Below are 13,521 nucleotides of genomic sequence, written 5' to 3' on the forward strand. Positions count from 1 at the left end.
TCGGCAACTCGTTGTCAACTGTGATTGGTTGAGATAATACATCGATTAGTTGTGGATCAATTGAATTTGAGTTCGATTGTGGCTTGTTGAACCCAGAGCTGATGAAGAGGGGATCGGGTCTAGTGACACAAAGTAGCCAGTGATGTCGCGCAGCTTTTGTTGCAATCTATATGCTACATTTTAACATTTTGTCCTCGCGCGCGTGTGTATCTAATATATATATAAATATATATATATATATATGCTTTTTAAAAAGGTAGACAAAATGTTGTCCCAGTCAGCACTGTCTCCCATATTAAATCCCACATTAAGAGAATTGTGGGCCTTGTAGGAATCCTAAGGGAAACCCATTGGTTCACTGTGTAATTCGTGGTCAAAAAAACACTACAACTCCCATAGCAACTTTGGGACTCGTATGTTTCGTGGTGTTCGGTTGGACCGAATTTGAGAGGTGCTGTCGGAACAGTCAGCCTGGTTGCAGCCAGCAGGCTATATGTAGACAGCAGTGGGTTTAATCCATCCAGAGACATGCATAGGGTGAGTTTCTTAAACGTAACCTTCTATCGATTTGATTCTTTTTATTTTTTTTACATTCACTCTGATTTGAACATATGGATATAACATTTTGACAATGTTTATGCAACAACTAAATAGCTTAATAATTGCCTCAGGCGAAAATAAGATAACAAGCCTATTATGCATGTAGTTTATAGTATCCATAATACGGTACCCTTTACGAGGTCCGTGGGTATTAATTAGGCCCGTTGATTTCAATGACACATTATGAAAGCCTGTTGAGAACATTTTCATTTTACATTATTTCTGCCATGCAACTTTGTTGTCACAGAGGTGACCGAATGTTAAATCTCTTTTAAGAAGTGACGATTCTCCGCCTGTCATCCTGGTTGTGACAAAGCAATGAAACACGCCGAAGAAGACGAGCTCGAGACCCGATTTGATGCCGCAGTGCGAGTGATACGGAGTTTACCCGAAGATGGTAGGCTAATTATCCACTAATATCTACACTAGCCTATACATCAAATCGGCCCCTGAACTGTGGGCCATGTCCTGCGACTGAGTAGCCTATTTAGCAGTAAGCCTAGCTTGTGTAGCCTATGTCTGAATGAGCACCATTAGAGCTCACTCTGTTGCCACCGTTTTAATTTGGTACCTGCTTGTTAGAGGTGATTGGCCTATATTCTCTGTGTCTTAGATATCGCCTGTTTTGGTTGGCTCTTAAAAGGCACACTGTAAGAAGTTCTGCTGTTCTAAAATAATCTAACTGCCTTATCAGTTTAACTGCTCGATACAGTTGTATTAGGCTACTCCTACATTGTTGATGTTTGTGTTGTCATGTGAGTGAGGTAATTACTGCATTGACTATTGGCTGCAATGTAACACTTAATTCAAAGTATCATGTAAATCATCAAACTGCCTGAATGATCTTCTCTCTTCCCCTCTCCTATCCTTATTTGCCCTCCTATAGGTCCATATCAGCCGGCAGATGGCATGATGCTCATGTTTTATAGTTACTACAAGCAGGCTGCGCTTGGGCCATGTAATATTCCAAGACCCACAGGATACTGGGACACTGCAGGCAAAGCCAAGTGGTAAATTCTGTTTAAGGACTGGGTCGTGTTCATTAGCGCACACTGTAGCAAAATGTTTTGCAACAGAAAAACCTGAAAATGAGTGTTTCTTATTGGACATGTTCAGATAGTATAGAACCTCCCCGCTTCACTCCGTTTTGGATCGCTTTCTTCCATTTTGTGCCGACTGAACACGACCCTGGTGAAGGGTGTTGTTCTAGCAATAGGTTATCAAATCAGATGAAAGACAATTTACCGCATGTTATAAAAATAAAAATACTGCATGCCTTCAGTACTGAGACATGTATGAGATATGCCAGCATAGAGCAAGAGCACTTCTGAAAGCTCTGCTTAGGGAAGCAACCCTTTGAAATGTTGAGAAGATAGCAGAAGAATGGCACAGCGAGGCTAAGACAAATGAAAAGTCGAAAAATGGGTTGTGTTTTTGCTTCAAGGTAAAAGGTTTCGCGATTAAGGAATATTACTGAATCATTTGAACTGGGATATTATGGATATGCTTAAGCCACAAAGCAGAATAACCATATTTATTCTATATTGTATCGAATATGAGTCATTCGATCAAACTACCCACTGCAAAATGTGTAATATACCATACTACCATCTTATTGCTGCACAATAACAGATTTATTAGCCACAAAAATGCATTTCAACTATTAAAACCTGCTAATTTTTGTTTGCTGTATGATCAGACCAAATTCTGAGAGATTTTATTTCAAATATCTGATACTGTGTTTACAATAGTTCCCAGAATTCTTCCTGGTTATCTCAAGGCCCTATGTAATGCATATCTTGCATGGATCCATAATGAAATCCCAACTGAGAAAAGTATGTTGTTAGTCTGTCTCAACATTATTGAGGTTATGCAGCATTTCTTTTGTCACACAAGTTCATATGAGACCCAAACATTGTTTGTTGCCAGGGACGCATGGAACTCACTGGGGAATATGTCAAAGGAGGAAGCCATGCAAGCGTACGTCAATGACATTCAGCTGGTAAGCATTTTTACTATGTCATCTTGAATACATAAAAGAAGAGGAAGCAACTGCATGCATGTACTATTGTTTTACCCTCCAGGCAGATACATTTCTGTTTCATTCAATTGATGAAACCACATTTACTCTATTTTGAAACACCAATATATTAACAATCAAATTTATGGAAGATTCTGGAGACTCTTCCAGTCACAGAGGAGGTGTCTGATCTGCTGGAGGCTCTTGGGGGGTATTTCTTCGAAGAAGTGGAGGGAGGAGTGGAGGAAGAGAAGGAGGAGGACAAGAGGGCCTACAGCAGGCCTTTCGCAGCAGCTGCAGGTACCTGGTCAAAATGGATGCTGTTTTGAGCACTGCAGAACTACACGCCTCAGTTTGACTGAACACAACAATACGATAACCCCAACACATCTAGGAGTACAATTGTTCAATGATTTATGTGTTTATTGATTATTAATTAACCACTCTCATAGTCTATAAATAGTCACTAAATTCACACAGAAGGAGATTGTTCCATCTCAAGTAATGTAGGGTTTAGCTCTGAGGAAGATTGATCTCTTTCTTATGTTAACCTTTCCTTGCTACTAGCAGAGAAGGCCTTTGGACTAATATTTCATAGTCGCCTTTTTGTCTTTTTGCTCAGTGGAAATGCAGATGCAAAAGGGGTATATCCACAAACCAAAGATGGAAGGCAAGTGTTTGTGTGGCAGCGTTGGTCCTAAACTCCATTTCCCAAGGGTCCACAGTGAACTCATGTCAGTCATCCTCACCTTGTAATCAGCAATCAGTTCTGATGAAGGAAGAGAGATGATGAGTGGACTGTTGTCTATGGCGACAATTAAAGGGATAGTTGATCCAAATTACCCATTTACCTCATATTATGGAAAACTAGAAAGTAGTCTATGGACCCAAGAATCGGTGATATATGATATGAGTTTGTCTACTTACAGTAGCTATAGTTTATCATTAGCATAATTGATTGCATGGTGCAAGCAGGACTCCTGTTAGCCTGCGCTAAACAGCAAACCTAAAGGTATCCATAAGTTGACTTCAATTTGACATTTTGGTGAACTATCCCTTTAAGGAAATAAGTGCAAAGATGTTGACGGCTGGATGAGTAGAGAAACTCCTTTCGTTGTGTTTTGTGGCGTGGTTGATTGGTTGTTTTATCTTTGAAACTGTCTGGTATTGTCTCAATAGTAGAAAAGTCTGTTGCTAATGAATAGCAGCCTGTTGGTGTTAGCTGTGTAGTTGTGTTACTTATGCTGTGCTTTGTGAACGGTGGTTGTGATGCATAGACTGCTAAATGTTGTGGCAATGTAGATGCAGTCGGTGTTATCAAGAGTAGATGCAGTCGGTGTTATCTAGAGTAGATGCAGTCGGTGTTATCTAGAGTAGATGCAGTCGGTGTTATCTAGAGTAGATGCAGTCGGTGTTATCTAGAGTAGATGCAGTCGGTGTTATCTAGAGTAGATGCAGTCGGTGTTATCTAGAGTAGATGCAGTCGGTGTTATCTAGAGTAGATGCAGTCGGTGTTATCTAGAGTAGATGCAGTCGGTGTTATCTAGAGTAGATGCAGTCGTTGCTATCTAGAGTAGCTCATTATAATTATAAAGAGGTTATAATAAGGTGTCTTGTACATTTTATTGCACTGCTCAGGCTTTGGGAGTCTGGAAATCTGGAAGGATATTCAAACCATAGTCCCAGAAAGCAAAATAAATGGCATGACTATGACTGACAAGGAGGAAAGCAAAGAGGAAAGCAAAAGCACTGATAAAGAGGAGGAGGAGGAGGAGAAAGTGGACAGTGATGAGGAGGAGGAAGAGGAGAAGGAGGAGAAGGAGGAGGAGGAGGAGAAAGTGGACAGTGATGAGGAGGAAGATGCAGATGATGAAGCGGAGGAGGAGAGAGGTACCACAAATAGTACATATCATATTTTGAGCTGCTTCTGGACACAACAACTTAGTTATGAATACTATGTAGCATAACGTATTAACAAGCCAAACATGGTTATACTTTCGACAGTGCTATAACTATGGGTAGCTATAAAGCAGTTCAAGTGAAAGATGAGGACTGAATTTGACATGGTTTTGTATGTTACCATAAAAGAGACTTCAGGACTTTTATTTCAGAGATAAAATGTCCCTGGGCCGTGGTTATATCAGTTTGTCACAATTCAAACCATAACCGCTCTATATCACTATGAAACAATGGACCGGGAGGACCATTGTTATGTCAGTGTTGTGTCATGTCAGGTTTATAACTATAATAGGCTTATTAACATGACACTAATTGTCATACTGTCCGTCAGAGAGGAAGTCCCCAGGCCCTGACATAAATCTGCTCAGGGTGAAGGACAGCAGGTGGAGGTCAGAGGTCAGCTCGTCCAACGGCAGTGTGGAGCCCAGCGTCTCCTCCATGACCAACGGGACACAGAGCTCCCTCAACAGTGAGGTGGAGGAAGAGGAACTGGCCTACTCCAAAGATCCCCTCCCGGAGAACCGCTACAGGCATCTGAACAGACACCTCAGTGGTAAGCACCACCTCCAGTAGGTGGGTTAGTTAGTAGGACCCAACTGTAGGTACTGTATTTGAGAGCACCTATAGGAGAGACGAAACTAGGGCTGTGGCGGTCATGACATTTTGTCAGCCGGTAATTGTCATGCAAATAACTGCTGATCTCACGGTAATTGTCCGTTAATTAACATAAACACATTTAGCATCTCCTGACTTCCGCACATAGCCTACAAGCCACTGATGCAGACCTTTGGAACATCTACATTTTAAAAAGTCTAATAAATCCATGTAATATAGCCTACACCTTCACAATAAATCCATTATTTACTTTAGACATGTCGGCAGGTAGCCTAGTGGTTAGAGCGTTGGGCCAGTAACCGAAAGGTTGCTAGATCAAATCCCTGAGCTGACAAGGTAAAAATATGTCGTTCTGCCCCTGAACAAGGCAGTTAACCCACTGTTGCTAGGCCGTCATTGTAAATAAGACTTTGTTCTTAACTGACTTGCCTAGTTAAATAAAAATGAAACATGATATGAAGAAAATGTAGTCTATTTCAGAAGAACAGAATAGCATATTCTGAGTTGTCCTTATGTTAGGCCCTGATCTGCTTCGAATTCCGTGGCATTTTTAAAATATTATTTTATAGTATGAAGAATACAATTGAACATAGCTGAATGAAAAATAAAATATTTTTTCCCAAACTATTTCAGAGGGAGCACGGCTATTCTGTGTTTAGCGATTAACAAATAAATAGGTACTCCTATATGCTTAATTTATAGTTATTAATGTAACTTTAGTTGTTCTACAAACGTTAGGCTATATGTAGATTTTTAATACATTCTAAGGCTGCATGATGCAACTCTAATGAGGATTTGAATAAAGTCTCATGAAAGGCATGAGCTCTGCTCTGTTTCTTACGGAGGTTGTACACACTTCATCAGTCTCTCATTCACAATTTGACAAGCACTTGATAATATTCTCATCCATCAGATTATTGTTAATTTAATCTGATCTTTTCATATAGCCTACTAATATATAGTACCAGTCAAAAGTTTGGACACACTTATTCATTCAAGGGTTTTACTTTATTTTTTACTATTTTCTACATTGTAGAATAATAGTGAAGACATCAAAACTATGAAATAACACATGAATGCGCACTGCACATATTTACTATTTATCATTGTTGGGTCAGTGCTACTTTAAAGTTTGTTTTTGGACAATAACTTCCTCTTCCAGTTTAGGTGGACGTCATATTCTATTTGTGTCTCCCCCTTCTATTTGTGTCTCCCCTTCTATTTGTGTCTCCCCTTCTATTTGTGTCTCCCCTTCTATTTGTGTCTCCCCTTCTATTTGTGTCTCCCCCTTCTATTTGTGTCTCCCCTTCTATTTGTGTCTCCCCCTTCTATTTGTCTCCCCTTCTATTTGTGTCTCCCCCTTCTATTTGTGTTGCCCCTTCTATTTGTGTCTCCCCCTTCTATTTGTGTCTCCCCTTCTATTTGTGTCTCCCCCTTCTATTTGTGTCTCCCCCTTCTATTTGTGTCTCCCCTTCTATTTGTGTCTCCCCTTCTATTTGTGTCTCCCCCTTCTATTTGTGTCTCCCCTTCTATTTGTGTCTCCCCTTCTATTTGTGTCTCCCCTTCTATTTGTGTCTCCCCTTCTATTTGTCTCCCCTTCTATTTGTCTCCCCTTCTATTTGTCTCCCCTTCTATTTGTGTCTCCCCCTTCTATTTGTGTCTCCCCCTTCTATTTGTGTCTCCCCTTCTATTTGTGTCTCCCCCTTCTATTTGTGTCTCCCCTTCTATTTGTGTCTCCCCCTTCTATTTGTGTCTCCCCCTTCTATTTGTGTCTCCCCTTCTATTTGTCTCCCCTTCTATTTGTGTCTCCCCTTCTATTTGTGTCTCCCCCTTCTATTTGTGTCTCCCCTTCTATTTGTGTCTCCCCCTTCTATTTGTGTCTCCCCTTCTATTTGTCTCCCCTTCTATTTGTGTCTCCCCCTTCTATTTGTGTTGCCCCTTCTATTTGTGTCTCCCCCTTCTATTTGTGTCTCCCCTTCTATTTGTGTCTCCCCCTTCTATTTGTGTCTCCCCCTTCTATTTGTGTCTCCCCTTCTATTTGTGTCTCCCCTTCTATTTGTGTCTCCCCTTCTATTTGTGTCTCCCCCTCATAGGCCTATTTTTTGGACAACGTGGTATTTATAGACATGTTTGTCAGTGTCAGCAGCAGTGGAGATTTTAGCATGTAAATCTTTGTGGGGAAAAAAATATATATGTGGGATGCATGGCAGCAAAGCCACTACACAACTCAACACTAAACAATACATTAATTGCACTGAGCTAGGCTGAAAAACCTGCATTTTGGAGCTGTCTTACTCAAGAAAACAAAAAACACACCACTATTTGTTTTATTACATTGTTTGCAAACTGATATGTAACACGTATTGATGCCAAAATAACATACAAAACAGGAAAGCCCCAATATGGGGCTCAAACATGCCCTGAATGACGGGTCGCCACTGGAGCAGAGTAGGCTGCCCTGTAATTTGTCATATTAAAAAAAGATTCTGCTAATGTGTCCTGTCATAAAGTGTAGTAGAATGCATGAAATGTGTTTAGACCACATTGTTCCTGTGCAAAGAAAGAAGAAACATATCTGATATAGCCTAGGTCTACTCTATACGCATTCAGCCATGCTTTCAACTCATTTTTTTGCGAACAGTGATTGAGTTATATTATTAGCCTAAAATATGACTATCCAATCTACTCGTCACATTATCAATAGTAGGCTATCTTACATAAGTCTGCAAATGTGATGATGCATGGAACATGTTATTATAAAGGTGAATTTTTATGGTGAAATTGATCTTCCCCAAACTTGAAACTCACACGCCGCCTATGAATGCCAGGTAGGCTACACCGGTTGTAAAGCAGATTAAATATGCTTCATTTTAAGAATTGAGCGATAAATATAGCAGGACGAGAAAGCTGGGATCCTCTTTTTTCAATAGTGGCCTTTCAAAACTCTGTTTTCACACGCGATTGCGCAATGACTGGGCTTATGAGAACACATTTCATTCTGTAGGCTCTCCAACTGTGTTCTAGGGGTCTACCCCCTGTCGACAGCACCCGCAAGCCAAAACATCTTCCTGTGGGAAGTGCTTTCATTAAGCATGGATCTATCCAGGGTTAAGCAGCTCAGGCCCTCAAGTTCCGCAGTCCAGCTGGTTTTAATTTCTTCATGCTACTGATTGGCTGTAGAGAACACACCAGGTAGAATCAGTCCCTAGTAAAAAGGAAATCTGCAGGTCTGTGGCCCTCAAGGACTGGATCTGTACACTTAATATATGCAGATCAATGCTTGATTTGTCAATAATCTGACAATGATGTGGTGTGCTTCGTCCCCTCCACACAGAGCGTCTTCGAATCAACGACTCGGACAATGAGGAATTCTGTGATTCAATGGAACATTTAGCCATGGAGGAGGTAAGAAGTTCTTTCTTAAGAAATGTTGTGTGTTTGCTCCAGTAAATCAGAACTCGCTCCCGCCCTTCTATTTATTGGATTGGTTTCGTTTTGGGTAATGACAATGCAAAAGGAGCGCTCCCATTGGCCATCTCTGCATAATTATGATTGGTTGTCTTCACAGGAATCGGGAATACCCAGAGTACACTCCTCCGGGACAAGGGCAAGTCAAACTAAGAGGAGGAGTCTTCAGGGAGAGACCCTGGATGAGGACCTAAGTCTCCAGGAAGACTCCCCTCACAGGGAGGGGCTTCATACAGAACGACGTGACAGTTGCTGGTCAATGAGTGGAATAGGTGGGGTCTGTATGGTCTTACTGTTTAAAATAAATCATGAAAAAAGTATAAATCAATAGCATTTGATCCCTTGATTGACTTGAAACCTTTTTCCTGTGCTTCTGGGCTTTTATTCATAAAGCGTCTCAGAGTTGAAGTGCTTATCGAGGATCAGCTCCACCCGGTCCATGTTTTATGTTCTAAAAGGCCAAACTGATCCTAGATCAGCACTTCTACTCCGAGACGCGTGTGATGTTTTGTAACTACAGGCCATGAAGTCCATAGAGTGATGCTGGCTCACTGCCCATTGTTTGTGGTATAGGTTCCAGGTCATCGGGACTAGGTTGCGGGTCACAGCTTTCTACCAGTGGAAATGCTGCAGAGGGCTGGGTTATGCAGAACAGGACTGAGGCTGTTGCCAGTGGTAACCTTAACGAGCACATCGCCATGGCACTGACCAGGCTGCAGGAGGACATGGCTAACGTGCTTCAGAGGCTTAACACTCTGGAGGCCCTGACCACATTACAGGTGAGACCCCTGTCTAAAAACCATAGAGATAAAACAGTACTTTTTATTTTTTATAAAACTGTATCACAGTACAGTCTAAAATTATATCTGAATCATAAGTGAGACCACCATAGTCTACATTTTGTGTGTGTTCATTTTCAGACTAGATCACTTTCTCAGGCTAGACAAGATGACTCCTTATCCCTAGCAAGAAAGGTATGTGCTTATGTCTAACGATACTGAACAAAAATATAAACGCAACATACACCAATTTCAAAGATTTTACTGAGTTACAGATCATGTAAGGAAATTCAGTCAATTAAAATAAATTCATTGGGCCCTACTCTATGGCTTTCACATGACTGTTGGTTGGTGGCCTACCAGTTGGGAGCTTGGGCCGGTGGCCAATAGGTCCCTGGATCGGGTCCCCGATGCCCTTGGGAGGGTTGCTTGAACCTGGTTGTTCCTGTAGGTCTCTCTGGATGAGAGTCTGCTAGATGACTGAATGTGATGTAAATGTTGAACGGCTTCACTGCAGGTAGATTGTATGTTTTAATATTCAATAAAATATATATATATATTTTTTTTTAAACAGATATATGTCTGTTAGTCACAGATACCTTAAAAAAAATGGGCCTCACAATGGGCCTCTGGATCTCGTCACGGTATCTCTGTGCATTGAAATTGCCATCGATAGAATGAAATTGTGTTCATTGTCCATAGTTTATGCCTACCCATGCCATAACCCCACCGCCACCATGGGGCACTCTGTTCACGACAATGACATCAGCCATACACGTGGTCTGAGGGTGCAAGGCCGGTTGTACGTACTGCCAAATTCTCTAAAACAACATTGGAGGCGGTTTATGGTAGAGAAATTAACATTAAATTCTCTGACAACAGCTCTGTTGCACATTTCTGCAGTCAGCATGGTAATTTCATGCTCGCTAAAAGTTTGATGTTGTGTGTCAAAACTGCACATTTTAGAGTGGTATTTTATTGTCCCCAGCACAAGGTGCATCTGTGTAATGATCATACTGTTTAATCAGCTTCTTGATATGCCACACCTGTCAGGTGGATAGATTATCTTGGCAAAGGAGAAATGCTCACTGACAGGGATGTAAACAAAGTTGTGCATAAAATGTGAGGGAAATAAGCTGTTTGTGCGTATGGAACATTTCTGGGGTCTTTTATTCCATCACTTTAAATGTTGTGTTTATATTTTTTGCTCAGTGTATTAATTCTTAGAAGTCTAAGCTGACATATGTTTTAAGATTGTCATACCATGGATCATTTAGCTATTTGATTTTTAATTTGACGACCCCTTTAGGTATAAAACAAATATATATTAGAAAAATATTAGAAAAAATATTGAATTTGGCCTTTATTACTATAGCCCATAGAAACGCATTGAATAACACATTCATAAATGGCAAAAAAGACATTCAAAAAATAAAGCATAAGGAATAAGATTTTCAATCTTCTGTCTAACTATTAAATAATAGTTTAAAAAAATTGGATTCACAATGCCAGAATCATACAGTTTTTTTTCATTGAATATCTTAAAACGTATACACGAAAGAGGAGGTGTTTAAAAATGTGTAATGCTAAACAAGAGAAGTCCACTCTTTAATGTCAGCATGGTTGAGAGAAATTCTATGTTGTCTTTTTTGGTTTACCAGAGTCCTTCGTGGTGGCCTTTGCACCTGTCTCCTACCACTGTGGTGTTTGCTACAGTCTGGCCTTTGATTTCTCATTGGATGGTTCATATTTACCTGCAACGAAAGAGGAAGTGAGTGTACTGTGTGTTCTATACTGTATGTCATCTGTTCCCTGTGAATCAGAGCCATGTATAAATACATAGAAAATATCTCTGTGTATGGCTTTACTGTATAGGTGCTTATATTTTCAACTGTTCTATCAGTGTTCTATCTATGTCATAGGTATCCTAACCTTGTGCAGAATATGTGCACCTTTAGGTTCAGGGACCTGTACTTTATATGTTATCAGTTTGTCACATTGATCAAAACAAATCAGCTCATTATACTAATGTGTTGTTCAACGTTTCTCTTTTCAGAAAGATAAGCTGAGGATCGAGTGGGTTATTCAAGCAAGCCAAACTCTAAGAGAATTGCCTGTACTTTTGTATCGAAATTGTACTTTTCATTTAAATTCTCTAAATGTCACTGTTTGGCACTGGACACCAGCTGTAATTGTACAGGGAGGTGATTTGTAATACATAATTCACAATTTATTTTTTATTTAAACATTGTCTGGATTTACAGGCACAATACAAGGTTTGTTTACCACGTGAAAAATATGTAATATTATTTTGATACCCCACTAATGCCATACAATATTGTATATAGCATTAGTGGATCGGTTTCCCAGATTGCCATTGGACTAAAAAGCACTTTCAATGCTTTCAATGGGGATTCTCCATTGAAGTCCAAGAGATAGGCTCTTATAGCTTAATATTTTCTTAACACATGACATAGTGAACCACTAACTTGCTTGATCATTTGCTCTAATTTAAAACAGGGTGCAGCGCAATATATATTACACCCTTTGTCACTTAGAATGACATGATGTTTCCGTTTCTCGAAAATAGGCAATACATGAATGTTTGTCAAATGTATACACATAAAAGTAGTGTTCATTGGCCTCCAAACAAAACATCACAAGTTTTACATGGCACTGCCTGAGGGGGATCAAGACATAATAGATCTATTGATGTGGTGTTGAGGTCCAAGAACATAACTAGATTTTATACAGTATTTATTAACCATATTATAGTACATACTTAAGCGTACTCCTACTTGACATTGATGAATAACCTTCAACTAACCACTAATGGATTATATATTCATATTTTATTCCCAATATACGTAAATATTTCAGAATGTTTTAGCAAAGAAATCCCTGAAGAACATACAACTTTCATTAATACAGAGGGATGAGGAAGGTTTCTGTGTGGATCAAAGGCTGAACATTATTGTACAATATCTGCTGTCTATTATCATTTGCAATGAGCCCAAATCATTCACTTCCAGAAATAAATCCTTTAGGGTTTGTAGAAATGTTATATTTTCCTAATCTTATGTAGAGATTGAAGTTTTTTTTTCTTCCTGTGAACACATTGTGTAATTTATGAGTAATGAATGATAGGAAACAACACTATAGTGCAAAATATTGTATTTGTTGTATTTAATTCAATTACAAGAATGTATCTAAGTAGCCAATTGATGATTATACAATTATAACCTGAGATGCATCTGCAAGTTGCAATAAAGCCTTGTTCACACTGCAGACCTTATTAATGCTCAAATCGGGGTTTTTCTGTTCTTCTTCAAATCTGTTTTGGAATACTGACTGTCCAAACAGCAAATTAAAAGTGACCAATTTGGATTTGTGTGTTCAGACAGCAGTCATTTACTGACATGGCTATACTAGCTGTCATAGTAACCACGGGTGTGTGCGCACTGGCGTCATTATACCGAAGTGAGTGGCCGCCTAGAGCGGTAGATTAATGAGAACGGCATTTTCCGAGCTAAACTGACCAAAACGCACCTCCAAGAATCCCTCACATAATTCTGCCTCAAAAACAATGAACACTTCTCACCCAGTTGCATATGAGCTATTAAGCAGAGCGCTGATGCCGCCCCATGATAAGCAGCGTCCACTTTGCGAAAGTCACAGGCCCAAAATATGTATTATGTCCATGACCAGCAGGACTCCTCATGGCGCTGTTGGAGAGAAGCAGCGCTGCGGCCCTCCACTATACATCCAGATAGCTGACAAAAAGTTGAATGTATGTATCGTTAGGATCGTAAGAAAATCCATACGTAAATTGTTAGGATCGTAAGATCAAAACATGCGTGAAACATGAAACGTAAACGTGAAATTTCATCTGTGAACATACAAACACCATGTTACGATTACGGACTAACATTTTAGGCTTGAACAAAACTTGTGTTGCAATTCTGACGTACAATATGACCTTTCCTGGTTTTGGCAGTTTCATCTCACCAACAAAAAAACGTACATCAAATGGCCTGTGAGGAGTGCTACCCGAACAAGAATAACACAATATTAAAAAAA

General features: G+C 39.9%; 1 protein-coding gene across 2 annotated transcripts; it reads left to right on the forward strand.

Moving 5' to 3' along the window:
• Positions 1–431: 431 nt before the first annotated feature.
• Positions 432–12,736, forward strand: LOC106598143 (acyl-CoA-binding domain-containing protein 5). Of its 2 annotated transcripts, XM_014189212.2 has the most exons (13): positions 432–537; positions 877–997; positions 1,487–1,610; positions 2,530–2,602; positions 2,773–2,920; positions 4,259–4,510; positions 4,911–5,132; positions 8,529–8,599; positions 8,763–8,934; positions 9,236–9,441; positions 9,583–9,636; positions 11,103–11,212; positions 11,498–12,736. In XM_014189212.2, the coding sequence occupies exons 2-13, from the start codon at positions 919–921 to the stop codon at positions 11,508–11,510; spliced, it is 1,524 nt and encodes a 507-aa protein (XP_014044687.1). In that variant the 5' UTR covers positions 432–537; positions 877–918; the 3' UTR covers positions 11,511–12,736. The 2 variants fall into 2 exon arrangements, with proteins under 2 accessions (XP_014044687.1, XP_014044691.1); XM_014189216.2 differs by lacking the exon at positions 4,259–4,510.
• Positions 12,737–13,521: the final 785 nt, after the last annotated feature.

This window comes from Salmo salar, chromosome ssa03, assembly GCF_905237065.1.
Source record: "Salmo salar chromosome ssa03, Ssal_v3.1, whole genome shotgun sequence".
NCBI lineage: Eukaryota > Metazoa > Chordata > Actinopteri > Salmoniformes > Salmonidae > Salmo > Salmo salar.

What these genes read in the sequence shown, in the direction of transcription:
- LOC106598143 (XM_014189212.2), top strand. Translation starts at nt 919, where the DNA reads ATGAAACACGCCGAAGAAGACGAGCTCGAGACCCGATTTGATGCCGCA. An exon ending in ACTGCAGGCAAAGCCAAGTG is followed by an intron (nt 1,611 to 2,529) that starts GTAAATTCTGTT and finishes GTTTGTTGCCAG; the next exon opens with GGACGCATGGAACTCACTGG. An exon ending in AACATTTAGCCATGGAGGAG is followed by an intron (nt 8,600 to 8,762) that starts GTAAGAAGTTCT and finishes TTGTCTTCACAG; the next exon opens with GAATCGGGAATACCCAGAGT.